The 17064-nt window shown below is 43.8% G+C and overlaps 1 protein-coding gene across 1 annotated transcript; it reads left to right on the top strand.

Moving 5' to 3' along the window:
- Positions 1–1423: 1423 nt before the first annotated feature.
- Positions 1424–14622, top strand: THBS1 (thrombospondin 1). The gene is made up of 21 exons (XM_009977343.2): positions 1424–1490; positions 2247–2824; positions 3383–3458; positions 3704–3900; positions 4080–4205; positions 5743–5836; positions 6158–6331; positions 6524–6700; positions 7030–7203; positions 7390–7517; positions 7635–7787; positions 8310–8528; positions 9111–9218; positions 9599–9758; positions 10137–10255; positions 11905–12139; positions 12517–12744; positions 12891–13162; positions 13582–13679; positions 13789–13928; positions 14615–14622. The coding sequence occupies exons 1-21, from the start codon at positions 1424–1426 to the stop codon at positions 14620–14622; spliced, it is 3531 nt and encodes a 1176-aa protein (XP_009975645.1).
- The last annotated feature ends 2442 nt before the right edge of the window (positions 14623–17064 follow it).

Raw genomic sequence — 17064 nt, 5'->3', positions numbered from 1 at the left:
TAAGTGAAGTTGTTAACCGAGGGTCATCCCCATGGACTCTTCTCCAGTGACAAGGAGAAGTGGGGTGGAAGGGAGAAGGCGCCAGACTCCCCCGTTCCTCCCGCCCGCCTTCCTCCCCCTCCATCGTTCCCCTCCTTCCCCCACCCGACCTGCCCTGCGTCCTTTCCAAGGGCGGACATCGGGAGCTAGCGAGAATTTACTTTATTACCCCTTTTGTGGACCCAATGTCCCGTGTGCTGTGTATTGCGACCAGTGGGCAGGAAGAGAAGCTTTTCATTAAGTTAATTAAGTTAATTAAGTGAAGATTGCTTTCCTTAAGTGACTCAAGACAGGCGGAGGTAGCGGCGTTTAGGCACACGTCTCCTCTACGTCCCAGCCGGCCCGCCGGTACACACCTCCGGCGGGGAGGGTGCCCGCCGGCCGCAGGGGGCACGCCGGGCCGGCGGACAGAGCGAGGCCAGGACACCCCCACCCCGCAGCGCGGGGCCAAAGCTGGGAGCCGAGGGGCCGGCGGGCACGGCCGAGACTCCGGGCGGGCACGGGACAGGCGCGCAGCGGCGGGGACCGGGTGCCAGGCGCGGGTCACTGCAGGTTCGGGGCACAAGGGCCCCCGACGGCCTCGCCGCGGCTCCCGCTGCCGTCGGGGAAGGCGACACGGAGCCGAGCCGGCGGCGTCGCGCCCGGCGCGGGCCCCAGGAGCGGCGGACGGGCCCTGACGGCCAAACGCCGTTCGAGCTCGCGGGGCGCCCCCAAGCGGCGCGGCCGCCCGCGGCACCGCCCGTCAGGAGCGGCGCGGCGGCCGCCCTTTCCCCGGCCGGCGAGCAACGGCGGCGGCGGCGGCGGCGGCGGGCTCGTCCCCGCCCCCGGCCCCTGTGGAAAGTTGTCTCTGGCCGCGGAGCCACCCGGCACCCGCCTCCCGCTTCCTGCCCCGCCGCCGCTGATTGGCCCGCCGCGCGCCGAGGAATGCGAGCCACCCGTTAAAGGCGCGCGCGGCGCCCGGCGCCCGCAGTGTCCCGGCAGCGCCGCTCCCGTCGCCCACCGCCGCCTCGCCCGGGACCCGCCGCTCCGCCCGCCCCGACGAGGCGCCGCTGTTCGACCTCCCCCGCCAGGACAGACGAGGGCTGCCCGAGGATATAAGTCGCCGGTACCCGGAGGTGCGGAAGGCCGGCGCAGCCCGCCCGGATCGCTCTCCCCGGAGGTAAGTGCTGAAGCGGCTCCCGCCGCGCTCCCTGTCCCCTTCGAGGGCGGCGGGGGCACCTGCCGTGTCCCCGCTGCCTGCCGCCGCGCAGCCTTCCTGCCCCCGGGGAGCCTCGGGAGCCCCTGGTGCTGCCGCGCTGGGCGGCAGGTCCTGGGTGCGACGGCAGCGCCGTGACCTTCTTCCTTGTGCCTGTCCCGCAGGCTGGTTCAGAGACAGACCTTTGCCATGGGGCCGACGGCTGTTCTCTTCCTCCTCCTCGTGCTCGGCGTCTCGGAGGCCAAGCGCGCTGCAGGTAAGACCAGCTCTGTGCTGGTACTCAGAGCTGTCAGGGAAGGGGAAAACAAAAAGGAAAAAAACCCCAAACATTTCTTGGTGTCTGGTGTGGGCAACTGAAATCGTGCTCGGTGGTGAAGAGCTCCAAAGCTTTCAATGAACAAAAAACTTCTTAACCTGAGCATCAGCTAGTTGGGAACAGGAAGCTTTCCCTGGTGTTGAATTCGTGTAACCGTCAGAAATAGAAATGCGGAGTCTCCAGGACTTGAGCACATAGCTTGTCCACCTCTGCGTCAGGCAGGGGAAAGGGGGGACATGATGTGGGAACTGGCTGAAGAAGGCATGGGGCAGCATGCTGCCGTCATGGTACTATAGAGAAGCGGCTACTGGGCTTGCTGTCACCCAGCTGGAGTAAGCAAGCTCACTTTGCTGTATCCTAGCGTAGGAATATTGCAGTCTGAGCTTCTGCTGTCTATTTCTCCTCTACTGGAGTCTAATGAGGTGCCAGAACGGCTGCTACCTTTGTGTGTCAGTCAGCAGGTCCCTGGCACTCCTGTGCCGGCTGGCTCCTGTACAAGAATGCACATGTACTGCTGCACAGCAGCTCCTGGTGGGACTGCTGCACCATCAGAGCTGCTGTCAGTGCTCTAACGTGAGGCACCATACCTTGCACGATATGTCCTGCGAGACAATACATTAAGCAATCCTGGGAGATACACACCTACTCAGCCTCTTCTTGTCCCTTGCTCATGATGCTTGTCTGATTTCTCTGCAGAGTCCAGGAGTGATGATAACAGCGTCTTCGATCTCTTTGAACTCATCGGCTTCATTCGGAAGGGAGCTGGGCGCCGGGCACCCGGGGTGCACCTGGTGAAGGGACCAGAATCCTCCAGCCCTGCATACCGCATTGAAGATGCCAGTCGCATCCCTGCTGTCCCTGACTCCAAGTTCCAAGACTTATTAGATGCCATCCATGCTGAGAAGGGCTTCATCCTCCTGGCCACTCTCCGGCAAGCCAAGAAGAGCAGAGGCACGCTGCTGTCTGTGGAACAGAAGGATGGCTCTGGTCATGTCTTCAGTCTAATATCAAATGGCAAGGCAGGCACTCTGGACCTGAGCCTTTCTGGTGAAGGCAAGCAGCAAGTAGTGTCAGTAGAGGATGCCTTGCTAGCTACAGGACATTGGAAGAATATCACCCTGTTTGTGCAGGAGGACCGGGCTCAGCTCTATGTGGGGTGTGAGAAAATGGAGAATGCTGAACTGGACATCCCCATACAGAACATCTTCACTAGGGACCTGGCCAGCAGTGCCAGGCTCCGTATTGCCAAAGGGGGAGTCAATGACAACTTCCAGGTAAGACTTTTGCTTACGTTTTTGCCTGGTGTTTTCAGTCATCTGCTTTGAAGGTGCATTAGCTACTCAACTAGCCTGAACAGCTACAAAGACATGGGTAGTCTTTGGGAGGGAGAAAGGGTTCCAGCACTGACTAGTTTGTGTACATCTGATATGGACCAACTCTAAATCTACTAAGCTTTAATAATGGAGTTTGAAGGGTAAAGCATTAGATTTGCAGGGATAGAACTTTCTGCAGCACTAAGAAGGTACTGAAGCTTCCGAACAGGCAGTTGCAGCTTCATTGCTCAGCTTCTTACACGAGATTCAGAAATTCATGGGTATTTTCCTTCCAGCCTGGAGAGCTGCCAGGTTCTTGAGGTCAAGGATGGGAGTGTTAGGAGCATGGCTTGTTATCATTAAGGAGAATAAAGCAACGTGTTTCACTTTGCCATCTGTCATGAAATTATTCTTGATGATCTTATGTGACCTTAAGTGCCTTCAAGCTCTCTCCATGCAAGTTGTACTTCTTTCCCTTGCAGTCGCTGCAAGTTGCTGTAATTCTTCCTCTGTCCACAGGGACTGCTGCAGAATGTGCGGTTTGTGTTTGGAACAACTCTGGAAACTATCCTGAGGAACAAAGGCTGCTCCAGCTGTAAGTTTGCAATCTTCTGAATCCAATGACCTATTGAAAATAAGATTGCTCATTACATTAGAAAGACAAGTTGAAACAGAACTCAGAAGTATGCTGACATGCAAATCCATGTTGCATAAGAAATAAGATTATATTTCTGCGGGCACCCTAATGAATCTGGTGGCAGCTGTTTAGCAGGTGTTACCCTGGAATGATAAATGCACATGGTAAAAAATGCATTTACTTTATGTGTGTTTTTCTCTTAGCCACTAGTGCAATCATTACTTTGGACAACCCCATCAATGGTTCCAGCCCAGCCATCCGCACTAATTACATTGGCCATAAAACAAAGGACATCCAAGCAGTCTGTGGTTTTTCCTGTGATGAACTAACAAATATGTTTGTGGAACTGCAAGGGCTCCGGTCCATGGTTACAACACTTCAAGACAGAGTTCGCAAAGTGGTGAGTGTTTCTTAAATTCATGGTACCTTTCATTAACTGGAACTTAGTGAATTAATTCTAATCTGCCCTTTGAGAGCCTGGATAAACAGTAATAACTTTGACTTCTCTGGAAGGGGGTGTTAACATCTAAATATCTTCTCTCTGCTTCTCTCCCCTGCCCCCTGCCTTTTAACCTCAAGACTGAAGAAAATGAACTCATTGCCAAAGTAGTCCAGATCACTCCTGGAGTATGCATTCATAATGGAATCTTGCACAAAAATAAAGAAGAGTGGACTATTGACAGCTGCACTGAATGTACCTGCCAGGTAAGATTCCTTACATTCATATATAATCTGTATAGAAATTCATGAGTTGAAATTAACAGATATTTCTAAATGACATTCTTTGTTAGGAAGAGCGAATCCTATACAGAACTGGGCATGCTACAGTAGCCAGAGAATTATCCAGTTTATTTCATCCTACTAGATCTCTGGTATAAAGGCAGCTTTCATACAGTGTTACAACAGCAACATTTTAGAAAATTATACAAAACGTCACTCAGATACAACTGTTAACACACTTTTGGTTCCTTAATTTGGGGAATGCCTGTATTCTTTACATAAATCCATGAGTAAACTGGAAGTCAGCATCAACAGAACGAATTTATAGTACTATCAGCTTTGCTCCCTGGAATACTTTAGATCCACCTTCTGGCCACACTGAACTTCCTACCAGCTTAGTAGGAAAAGACATTCTAGCACTCCGTAAAGGCTCTTAACGAACTTACAGGGTTTTTCTTTATCTGATGAATGCTTTTAGTTCTGTCCTATTATATGGAACAGCAATCTCTTCCAGATCTTCCTGTTTAAATCCCAGGATCATCTGACAAGATATTTATACTTTGTGTTTCGCTTCTATGGAATGTTGTAAAAGTACACCAAAACATACAGTTTTCAGAGTTTCTTTAAACTCTTTGCTTGCTCCCTTTAACTGTAAGTATGTTTTAGCAAAAGCATCTTGGAGTACCTGTCTAGCAAAGAGTGGGTTAACTCGCCTGCTGCTATTTAGAAACTAAAGGCTGAGTATTTGTACATGTGCAATCCAAGGCATCTCACCAAGTTCTGCATCTGCTTCTATAGGTCTTTATATCTTTTGTCTTGCAGAAGTCTCAGTATCATTTGCTGACTACATTTGCCTCTTTCCTACCAGCCCTCTTACTCAACGTTAGCTGTAATTGCCTTAATGTAGTCATTTGCTGGGGCAGATTAAAATAGTAATCATGAGAGCATTGTTCTGACCAAGCTACTACGTTCAAGAAGCAAAACTACAGGCTGCCCTTTAGCTCTCATTGAGAGTGGAGGTGGGTGTTCTTACCCTGCCTGCTTGGCTTAAAGATCAAAGACCTCTAAGTATAAGTTATAGACTTCATGGCTCTTGAGCAGAGTCCACTAAACTCATTTTATCTTTACCATATAATCAGCTTAAATCCATATTAACTGAAAAGAAAGCTGGCTTCTCATTCTTGTTTCATTCCCTTGAAGTCTGACCTTATACTTTGGTTATCACGTGATAGTCTTTTACTCTAGTCAGCATCTGGTAGCTACTCTTGATCAGCTTCTGCAAAACCATAATGCTTCTGCTCTTGACTGAAAAATAATGTGTGAGAATGGGAATGAGATCAAGTTTGACTAAAAATACCTGGGACTACTCTTGGGTTGTATTAGCCCTGAATACAGGGGTCTCTGCTTTAGATGTGCTATTGAATCTTTAAGTGCTGCAGAGAAGATCTCTCTATCATTTAACCAGACTCCAGGAGTTGTTTATATTCCACTTGCTTATGGCAATTCTTACAATTCTTTATAGAACTCTGCCACCATATGCCGGAAAGTGTCCTGTCCTCTCATGCCTTGTTCCAATGCCACTGTGCCTGATGGCGAGTGCTGCCCCCGATGCTGGCGTAAGTACTTAACACCTTCACCCTTGTATAGCAGTTGGCTTCATCTAGCTAGACACATGCTGCTCTAAAGTGTACCACAACTGGATATAGCCTTGCACCACTGGAGTGAGGTTAGCCTGATGCCTCTTTGAGGTTAATCACTTAACTGATGCATGTGAGCACTGACACATTGGAGTTCATGGCCTTTATCTTGTACAAGAAAGGAAGATGCACGTGGCTTTTGAGGACAGTTTTGTCCTTTTTTGCGGAGAGAGGGGTGGGAGAAAAGACTATGGAAAAACAGATACTTGGAATGTTATTCAGAGCTGTATCCCTCTGCAGCTAGCGACTATGCAGATGATGGATGGTCTCCTTGGTCTGAATGGACTTCATGTTCTGTGACCTGTGGGAATGGGATTCAGCAGAGAGGGCGATCCTGTGACAGTCTCAATAACCGCTGTGAAGGGTCTTCTGTACAGACTCGGACTTGCCACCTTCAGGAATGCGATAAGAGATGTAAGTACTTAATCTAATCACACTGGTAATAAAACAAAGGCTGCTTTTATTGGCATAATGTTAACAGCAAAGATTACCATGTAGCCCTGTCACTACAGCATTGGCTGGAGCATTGGCTTGTAGCTTTAAGGTGCTGTGCAGCTGAAGTCTATTCATCAGAAACTATTAATAACAGACATCCCTCTCTTGTAGTTAAACAGGATGGTGGCTGGAGTCACTGGTCTCCATGGTCATCATGTTCTGTTACTTGCGGCACGGGCATCATCACTAGAATTCGTCTCTGCAACTCTCCAGTACCCCAGCTGAATGGCAAACCTTGTGAGGGTGAGGCAAGAGAAAACAAATCCTGCCAGAAAGATCCTTGCCCAAGTAAGTGTGTTCAGGTGGTAACTACTATTTGGTAGCTTAAACAGTGAACTCCATGACTAGTTGCTATATAATCTAGTAATATTCTCTCTTTAAACTTAGTGGTGGGCTAGATAAAACCCCACAGGTTAGTTTCAGGTGAAACTAAACTGTTTAGATGAAATGAAACTTTTCTCTGGCTCTTCCATGGAGTTCATTAATTCTGTCATGTATGTCTGAACAATGTCTTCAGTGCTCTCAATACAAAAGTAGTAGTCCTTAGTCAGGTAGAAACTAATTGTATCACTGAATTTAAATCTATACATGTCTCCTAACTTTCTATCTCCCTTTAGTTAATGGCAACTGGGGACCATGGTCTCCATGGGACGCTTGCACAGTGACATGTGGAGGAGGTCTTCAGAAACGTAGCCGTCTCTGCAATAACCCTGAGCCTCAGTACGGTGGGAAGACTTGTGTAGGTGAAGCTAGAGGGACTCAGGTCTGCAACAAACAGGACTGTCCAATTGGTGAGTATCCATTTTCCCGTAAACATCTCAGTGTTGTGGACGATCATGAAAATACTGGTTAAAAAATTTGACATGAGTCTGTAAAACACAAGTGCTAGAATTTTAAACCAGCATATCAGCCAAATACAGTACTGTAGCAGCATGGTAAGCATCTCTCATCTTAATGCTTTCTCATTTGTTTCTCAGACGGATGCCTGTCTAATCCCTGCTTTGCGGGGACTACATGTACCAGCTCCCCTGATGGTTCCTGGAAGTGCGGTGCCTGTCCAGCTGGCTACCATGGTGATGGTGTCCACTGCCAAGATATTGATGAGGTGAGAAGACTAGAGTTTGCTCCTTGAAAGGCAGTGAAAGAAAATGGGAAGGGAGAACGAAGTCTGTGTTCTATAACGCTAATTGTTGTTCTCTTCCATCTCAAATTTGTATTTCAGTGCAAAGAGGTTCCTGATGCCTGCTTTGTCTTCAATGGAGTGCACAGGTGTGAGAATACTGAACCTGGGTACAACTGTCTGCCTTGCCCACCACGTTTCACTGGGACACAGCCATTTGGTCGCAGTGTTGAGGATGCCATGGCTAACAAACAGGTATTGTCAACTTGAGAACTGTTGCGGGTTTTTATGTTTCTAAACAACAGAAAACAACTATGCATGTAAGGAAGAATGACTTGGTACATTTAATAAAACACCATCTCTGTGATTCAGAACAGGAGGAGCATTAAGCAGTTTCTACTGGAGTTCAAAATGAGTTTTAAAAATCACTGTCCTCCTCAGCCATGGAGGGTTCAGATATTATACATAATTTTAGGAGAGAATTTAATCAGTATTCACTTATGATCCAACAATATGTGCCTTAGAGATATTTTAGTGCTTGGTTGCATCTGAAAATAAATAAAGTTTGAACAATAAAAATAATAATTAGTGCTAGGACTGCTATTGGAGTTGGGGAGTGGAAGAAAGTAATGTATGAAGCTTTTGAGTTTTTTCTGATTGAAGGATCTCTGATCAAAACAAGCATGTGTTCTCTACGTTTCATTTGAATCTCTGGGGGGGGGAAAATAGGGCTAAAAAGATGTTTCCAGTGGATTTAATTTCTGTGTGGTCTTCTAGGTCTGCAAGCCACGTAACCCATGCACAGATGGAACACATGACTGCAACAAGAATGCCAAATGCAATTACCTTGGCCACTTCAGTGACCCCATGTATCGCTGTGAATGTAAACCAGGCTATGCTGGCAATGGTATAATCTGTGGGGAAGATACTGACTTGGATGGATGGCCAAATGAGAACCTTGTTTGTGTTGCCAATGCCACTTACCACTGTAAAAAAGTAAGTTTGTGCTGTTTTTCCATCTACCTTTATAACAGCCTGTCTATTTGAGAAATATACCAAATATGTTAGGTTTGAGGTATAAAGCAAGTCTCTATCTAGTTAGAGCTATTAAACTGTCCTCTTGGCAAATAAAACTGGTAAAATATCCCTCAGTGTAGGGATACCATTGTCAAGGTATTGCTAGGAGGCTCTTGCTGTTGCTTTAGATATTCCTGCAATATGGGAAAAAATGAAGCCTGACACAATTATTAATGTTTGTTATAAATGTTCTAGGAAGACTCTAGTTTAGGCTATATAGGTATATTAGCTTTCCTCTGACAGATATCTATCTCTGGGAGAAGAAAAAGAGGGTAAGATTGTTGAAATCAGACAGATCTTTGTTTTAAAAATTACTTGAACTATGGCTTTCTAAGACTTATCCTCACAGTAGTGACTAGCTAAAATTGAGATAATTACAGTGAGATAACACCTACCTGATAGAAGTATTATGATTTTGCCTAATGATTAGATCTTACCTGCCAAAATCTCTGATATAATCATGCCAGGAGTAAAAACATCTGTGTACTTTCTCCTTTATAGGATAACTGCCCTAATCTGCCCAACTCTGGGCAGGAAGACTATGATAAGGATGGGATTGGTGATGCCTGTGACAATGATGATGATGATGATGGTATTCCTGATGACCGGGTATGACAACACAAAAGAACAGCCTTTGAAAATGTATCTCTCCCATTCCCCTTCTTAAGGCTGGGGTCTAGCTTCTGACCTTAATCTTAAGGGAGGACCATAGGAAATTGCTGGCACCGACAGCTATCCTAGAAACCTTTAGATATGCATAACTATGCAGACAAACTTTCTGCAGCTGGTTGAGCTTTGGAAGTGAATCTTCATTTTTATTCAGCCATTCCTACACTCATGCAAGCAACAGGGTTTTGAGATAGAAGCATTCCAGTTTTAACCGTTTCCCTGCCTTTACCTTTCCTTTCATATAGCATTACAAGTGTAAGCAGAATCTAGTTAAAGCTTTAATTTGACTCTTTTCAAAGCTTGACTTCTTGCTCTCGCAGGACAACTGTCCCTTCATCTACAACCCACAGCAGTATGACTATGACAGGGATGATGTTGGTGACCGCTGTGATAACTGCCCCTACAATCACAACCCTGATCAAACTGACACTGACAACAATGGAGAAGGAGATGCATGTGCAGTGGATATTGATGGAGATGGTAGGCGGCCTCTAATCACTCTTTTAGATGGTTTTCTAGATTGATCAAATGCACCCAATATACCTCTGATTCCATACCTGAACACAAAAAAAATACTCCTCTGGTGGTTTCAGGACATAAAGACAACTGAAGTAAGTTATAGCTAATGGAAATTTGCTTTGAAATGTACACATTTTGGCACAGTTAAATTCTAGCTCTGCTCTTGCAGGCAGTAGGAATAGAAGTGTGTGGCAGAGCTAGTGATGAGTCAAGTTTCAAAGCTTTCAAATGCCACTCAAAATGCTTTCAAAAATATATCAAATATGTGGTGGTTTTATACAGTCCTTTGCAGGATTTAGATGTCTGACTTCCATTCATGAACTCTCCTTAATTTTGCAGGGGTCCTTAATGAAAGGGACAACTGCCAATATGTCTACAATGTAGACCAGAGGGATACAGACTTGGATGGTGTTGGAGATCAGTGTGATAACTGTCCACTGGAACACAATCCTGACCAGGTAAGGGATTTACATGATATAAATAGAAGACTGGTATTATAAAAAATAATAGTATGTTATGCATTGTAGAAAACGTTGAACGACAAGTTACAGCTTAAATTTGACTTGTCACAGATCATTCTTATTAATTTGACAGATGGTGCCTTTATCAAATAACATGCCCTCACAGTTCAAATAGCTGCTAGGTATTTTCTGGAAAGTAACTCTAGTGGAAATCTGTGAGACTACTGCATGTACTCCTAAACATTTCTTAGGTTTGTCAGTTGCAATGATTCTCATAGTGAGGATATGAAATTCCTGGGAGCATTATATGAAATCTAGGTAGGCAGGAACCACCTTCTCCATAGCCTGTAGTGCTGTGTTCACTTAGGCAGAAAGTTGCTCTTCAGTCTTTGTCCTTCAGTTCAAAACAGCTGCATTTCAAAAGACAACTTTTCTACCAGTAAGTTGAAGGCAGCACAGGTTGCTTTTCTCTAGGGAAGAGGCAAATTCTGACACTTTTAACCTTCCCCTTCATAAAAATCTAGGGGGATCCAGCCTTTCGCACAACTTACTGGTTCAAAAATGTTTGAAAGCAAAAGTAGATAAAGCCTGTGCCATCCTGTCAAGTACAAGGCTGTAAGTTTAATAGCTTCAGGGACATAACTGGAATGTTTGAAGGGTTAGAAAAGCTGTTGCAAATCACTAGAATCTAGTGTAGTATGGTCATGTAGCCTAAAAGCAGTGTTACTTGAATGATTTAAACAGATAATATAAAATTTCTTAGACTCTGTTGCTTGCTTTACTACTTCCCCACCTGAGGGTGGAAAGTGCCTGAAGATCCTTTTAGGCAATGTTTCTCTTTGAAATCTTAAGATAAGACTCTCATGGTTTTTCAAAAACTTTTTTAATGAAGTTCTAGAAGTGGAGATATTAGATTTCAAATGGCAGAATTAGTAGCTATTCAAACTGTGTGGTATGCCTTCTGTCTGCACCAACACCAGGGTCGTTGACAAGGCTACTAGACTAAATCTTGAGGCAGCCTCAGGGATGGCCAGATTGTTTTTCTTATTTCAGAAGCTGACTAAGCAAATGACTGGCTAAAGTATGTGATCAGCAAGCATGGCAGTTCATGCAGTCTTTGACCACTAAGGGAATAATTGTCTTAACTGATGAGTCAGGAGGCATGAAGACTGTTACAGGCTTTTATGATAAAGAAAATTATGATATAGTGTGGAAGCTGTAAAACCAAGACTTAGTAGACTAATGTTACAGTCTTTACTGGCGAGGTACAGAGTAGTCCTACCCATCTGGCCCTCGGAACCAGGGAGCTGCCAGAGAAAGTGGGAGGTAAAGCACCCTGTGTCCAGTGTGGTAGACTAGTGACAGAAGAGTCACATGGCAGCAGGGACAAGAAGAGAAGCTGATGATCACACTGTTTTCTGCTGCTGTGGATTCAAATTAAAACCAGGGCAACACTAAAGCAGACCAAAAGCAGTTAGCACAGGCAGCTTTAAGTAAGCATGTATTAATCCTAATATCTCACTACATCTATTTTAGCTCTTGCTAGAGCAAGCAGAAATCCCAATTAATTCTAGCTATTGACTCCTATTTCAGCCTTTTTTTAAGTGGCTTTTTAAAATGTTCTTTTTTTTTTCCCTCTTTGTTAGGAAGATGCTGATTCTGACCGCATAGGTGATCAGTGCGACAACAACCAGGACATAGATGAAGATGGCCATCAAAATAATCTTGATAACTGCCCCTATGTGCCTAATGCAAATCAAGCTGACCATGACAAGGATGGAAAAGGTGACGCCTGTGACCATGATGATGACAACGATGGTATCCCTGATGACAAAGATAACTGCAGATTGGTTGCCAACCCAGATCAAGCTGATTCTGATGGTAAGATAGCCAGTATCACAGTAACGTTTTAAGAGTATCTTCCAATAGTTTGATGCTTTTTTTTTTTTTTCCCCACACTATTTAGGGTTGGACAAAACTTCCAAGTAACAAAAAGATAGAATGTCTGTACTGTCGTTGTAGTGCTCCTTAGGAGTAAGAAGCAATGTAAAAATGACGACATATCCAATTTATTCCTTAGTCACTATCAGGTTGGAGTGAAAGGATATTTATACAGTAGCTGTTGTGGCTTCTGTAGCGTGTCTGCCAGCAGTACCTGAGCACTCAGAGATCTGCAATTAAGATTTCAACTCCAAGTTGTAAGACTCAGAAGCAAACAACAATGGTGATATAATGGTGAAATTACTTGTGTCCTGCAGGTGATGGACGTGGAGATGCTTGCAAAGATGACTTTGACCAAGACAGTGTGCCAGACATTGATGATATCTGCCCTGAAAATGTGGACATTAGTGAGACTGACTTCCGAAGATTTCAGATGATTCCCCTGGATCCCAAAGGAACATCCCAAAATGATCCAAACTGGGTGGTTCGTCACCAGGGTAAAGAACTGGTTCAGACAGTCAACTGTGATCCTGGCCTTGCAGTCGGTAAGAGGAAAATTTTAACTCTAACAGGCATTACACTGTTGTTTGGGTATTTTTTGGGAGGAGCAGAACTTGAGAAACTATTAAGGAGTTGTGTAAGAATCACAAAAGAGCAGCACCTAAAACTTTCTCCTTTAATGCCCCCATAGGTTTTGATGAATTCAATGCTGTGGACTTCAGTGGCACCTTCTTCATCAATACAGAAAGGGATGATGATTATGCTGGCTTTGTATTTGGCTACCAATCTAGCAGTCGTTTCTATGTTGTCATGTGGAAGCAGATCACTCAGTCTTACTGGGACTCCACACCAACCAAAGCTCAGGGCTACTCAGGTCTCTCCATCAAGGTTGTGAATTCCACCACTGGTCCCGGAGAGCACCTTCGTAATGCTCTGTGGCACACAGGAAACACTCCTGGCCAGGTAAGAGTGGCACTTTGCCCTCCTCTTTCACGCTGTAAGGCAGGCTGTTCTTCCAACAAGTTAAGACACTTACAAGAGGTCTGTACATGCTGATCAGAATGGCATGGTCTTGGCAAAGACCAATAACCTTGTAATAATCCCCAATCGTGCAAAATCTTGTATAAAATCAACAAGATTGCATGCTGCAGACAGGCATTCCAACAGCAGTGAATCAATTATTTCTGGAATTGTGGAGCAGCTTCCTATTTGTGTATTTGAAAGTAAATTTAAATGCAGTTGATTTCAAAAGACCCCATTACAGAGCCTAATGACTTACTTTAAGTCTTTACTAGTCACTATGATCATCAAGGCACCTTCATGTCAATATAATGGCTATGTTACCTCAGGCCTTTGATTAATAAAAAAGTATTCTTTCGTAGGTGAGAACTTTGTGGCATGACCCTCGTCACATAGGCTGGAAAGACTTCACTGCATACAGGTGGCGTCTTAGCCACAGACCGAAGACTGGTTACATCAGGTGAGCATCATCCTTTTATTTTAAGTAATTATACCAGGAAAGTGGATGTCTGTAAAGATGAACCTAACAGAAGCTTGTCATAAACAGCTGACCTATTGTCTCTTTGTAGGGTTGTAATGTACGAAGGAAAGAAAATCATGGCAGACTCAGGACCAATCTATGATAAAACCTATGCTGGTGGTCGGCTAGGATTATTTGTCTTCTCTCAAGAAATGGTGTTCTTCTCAGATCTTAAATATGAATGCAGAGGTAAGGAAGACACTGTATTTAAGAGATACCATATAAATGAATTGGTTCAAGAAAGCTTCTCTCAAGAAAAATAGAATGGATTAAGAAATAAGAGCTAAGAGGGAAAGTTCACCCATGATCTTTCATGGCTCAATTTCAAGCAAGTTCTGCAGGCAGGAATGGGATACCTTCTTGATAAGCTCTTCACACCTAAAAGTGTAAATGTATAAAATCTAAATGTATAAAATTTCTGTCCTGTTATTTCAAAGTATCAGAAATCCATGTTAAGTTTCAGATATGAAGTATATCTTGAATCTCCTTTAAAATGTTGACTAGAATAAATCAATACAGCTGATAAAGTCCAAGGTGAAAATGCAAAGTATTAACTTCAGCAAGCAAGAGAGTAGTGTCTGACAGGCAAAAAAACCCTGATTTTCTTAAAAGCAAGCAAAGTAGAAAGTTGTCCATATATTGCACTCTTGTAGTTCAGTGGAGGTAGGAGCGTATGACTAGTTCCAGGTGCCCTAGTCTTCTCAAATTGTGACTTCATTATGTAATGGTCACATAGACTAGATTCTGAAGACTAACTCAAGAAAGTACCTAAGCACTTTCAGTTTTCTTTACCAATATGTTCTTTACAAGTGTCTCTAGGGATTACTGTCTTAGACATAATCATGCATAATACACAGAATTTTTTTTTCCCACAGATCCATAATCACAAGGTTATTGGATCCAGAGACTATTTAAAAATGCTGGTATTGCACCTTCTGAAACTTTTAGCCTTACAAATCCTGGGACCATTATATTATTCCTTCCTTTCTTCTTTCTGCGTTAATGTGGACTCGAAACACATGACCTGCCTCAAGAGAATGCTTTTGAGAGAATGAAAGTGAGAACATACTTGGTATCTGACCTCTGCTGAAGTGGAAGGAAACAAATGTGTCTTGCAAATGAAAATTGTCTTCACTGAACAAGCACACTTCTTTCAGTAGGAAAGATATTTGTTTGCTGTTTATCACAGTGCAGTGTCACTGCCTCTCTAAACTGGAGGTCCCATGGAGTAGCATTTTGTAAAAAGAACATCTTTGGATGTGCTATGGACTACTTAAACTGAAGACCTTTCATTGTGTGGGGAAAAGGGGTTTTGGGTGGGAGGGTAAACTCTAAGTCTTTTTTTCTTTATGGGGGAGAGGAATTTTTTTAATGACGGCTGCGCTACCTTGGTTTACATCCATTTAACTAGGAGAAAGGATTATCGTTTTATATGTTACGTCTTTCAGAGGAAAACACAGCCTTTTACTCCATTTGTGGTGAGCTAGATCAGCTGCTGTATTACACAGGACAAAACAGATATCCTAAAACTGATTTCCATGGTGGGAGTGGGAAAGAGGATAAAACCAGGCACACTGGATCACACGAGCTTTGGGAGAAGTAGGGTTTACAAACAGATTCTGTTTTTTCCTGGTTAGATGCAGATCTTTCTTACCATATCTGAAAGAAAATGTTTAAAGGTGTCAGAAAGCACCGCCATCTCAGCTAGCACTGTGCTGTCCTTCAGGAAACCAGCACGTGCTTCACTTTTTATGGTTAAAAAGGCACAAAAGCAATAGTAATGAAAACATTCCTTTTCTACATGCCATAGACGCTTTAAACCCCTCGCTTCTTCAGAGAGGAGGGGAAGGGGCCTGTAGATAGAATACTGAAATTGTAAAATATTTATTTTTACCTATCCTTGATGTTATAATGACTGAGGGATTGTTGATTAAAACAACAAGAAATGCGTCAAGACTATCCACCTAATCATTGTTACAAGTCTTCACGACTGTAAGATTGTAAATACAGATTATTTATTAACTCTGTTCTATATTGAAACTAGAGGGGTTTTAGTTGAGAAAAAAGATCTTGTTTGGAGCAGATAGATAGTGGTGATATATTTGTTACAAAGAGTGATTTTTCCCATAAAGGCTTTGAGGCGCAGGGAAAAGTGGTGGGGTGGGGAACGGGATGTTTGTTTTTCTCAGTCTGAGCTCAGTGTTGGCTTTTCCTTTCTTTGTGCAAGGCAGTTGGTAGCCTGGCAGGCCACTGTGCCGCGGCGCTGAAACTCAAGCCCCTTCAGAGGGTGGCACTTCCTGTCTCATCCACAGTGTTAGAGACGGGGAATGCCGTTGGCCATCTGGTGCGTTACTTAGTGCAGGGAAATGTCTGCAGTGCTTTACCACTGGTCAGTGGGCCTGACACCTAACCAGAATACCTGCCCTGAGGAGCCTGCAGAGAGAGGCAGGATGACCAAGTCCGTGACCATTCCAACTGGCTATTTGTGCCGCTGCACGCTAATTATTGTACCTAGTGATGTGCAGTGACAAAAGAAGGAATTCTTCACAGACTAGACAGAACTTCAGGAGCTCCTTACAAAAGAGGGAGAGGGCGTGATGTATATTAACAGAAGACTGTTTTCCCCAACAGAAGGGGCAGCATCCTTATACCTATATTTCCTTGTCTTTTCAAAAAAGGAAAAGAAATTAACACAGTGAAAGTTTTACGTACAAATATTACCTCATTGTTGTGTGGCTGAGAAAAACCTTTGGATTAAGCAGAGTTCAAATGTCTAACAAACTTTAAAGCTACTGTAGTACTAAAAAGTTAATGCTGTACATAGTCAAAATTTCTTTGCAGAAAATGTATTCCCAGTAAAGAAATGGCATTGGAAAAAGAAATGTCAAATACAATTTCTAATGTTGTGTTATATTTTTTTCCCGTCATCTTGTATACCAGTGCTTGTATTTTTATAAATTATTTTTCTCATTGCCATTGTAATAGTTAATCACATAATTGTGTAGATACGCTATTTAAATAATTTATCATGAAATGCTACCTGTAGAGTTAGTATTTCTATTTTTATAAAATGTTTGCACACTGAACTGAAGATTTTTTTTTTTGCTTCCCTCCTCCCAATGTTTTTGCTAGCATAATTTTCTAAGAACGTGCTTTTTTGTAAACATTTTTAACCATTTTCCATTTTAAAGTTGGGTAAGTTGTACAATAAAGCTTCTTACGTACAAAGAACAATAAACCAACAAGGACATTTATATTTACACCTTTGTGCTCTAGTTTTATTCATGTTTTGTAATAATTCTATGGGTCACTGATGTTATTCATG

The sequence above is a fragment of the Tauraco erythrolophus genome, chromosome 6 (genome assembly GCF_009769465.1).
Source record: "Tauraco erythrolophus isolate bTauEry1 chromosome 6, bTauEry1.pri, whole genome shotgun sequence".
Taxonomy (NCBI): Eukaryota; Metazoa; Chordata; class Aves; order Musophagiformes; family Musophagidae; genus Tauraco; species Tauraco erythrolophus.
Note: the sequence above shows the minus strand (reverse complement) of the source record. Positions and strands in the feature narration are given on the sequence as shown.

What these genes read in the sequence shown, in the direction of transcription:
- THBS1 (XM_009977343.2), top strand. Translation starts at nt 1,424, where the DNA reads ATGGGGCCGACGGCTGTTCTCTTCCTCCTCCTCGTGCTCGGCGTCTCG. An exon ending in GCACTGAATGTACCTGCCAG is followed by an intron (nt 4,206 to 5,742) that starts GTAAGATTCCTT and finishes AATTCTTTATAG; the next exon opens with AACTCTGCCACCATATGCCG. An exon ending in CCAGAAAGATCCTTGCCCAA is followed by an intron (nt 6,701 to 7,029) that starts GTAAGTGTGTTC and finishes ATCTCCCTTTAG; the next exon opens with TTAATGGCAACTGGGGACCA.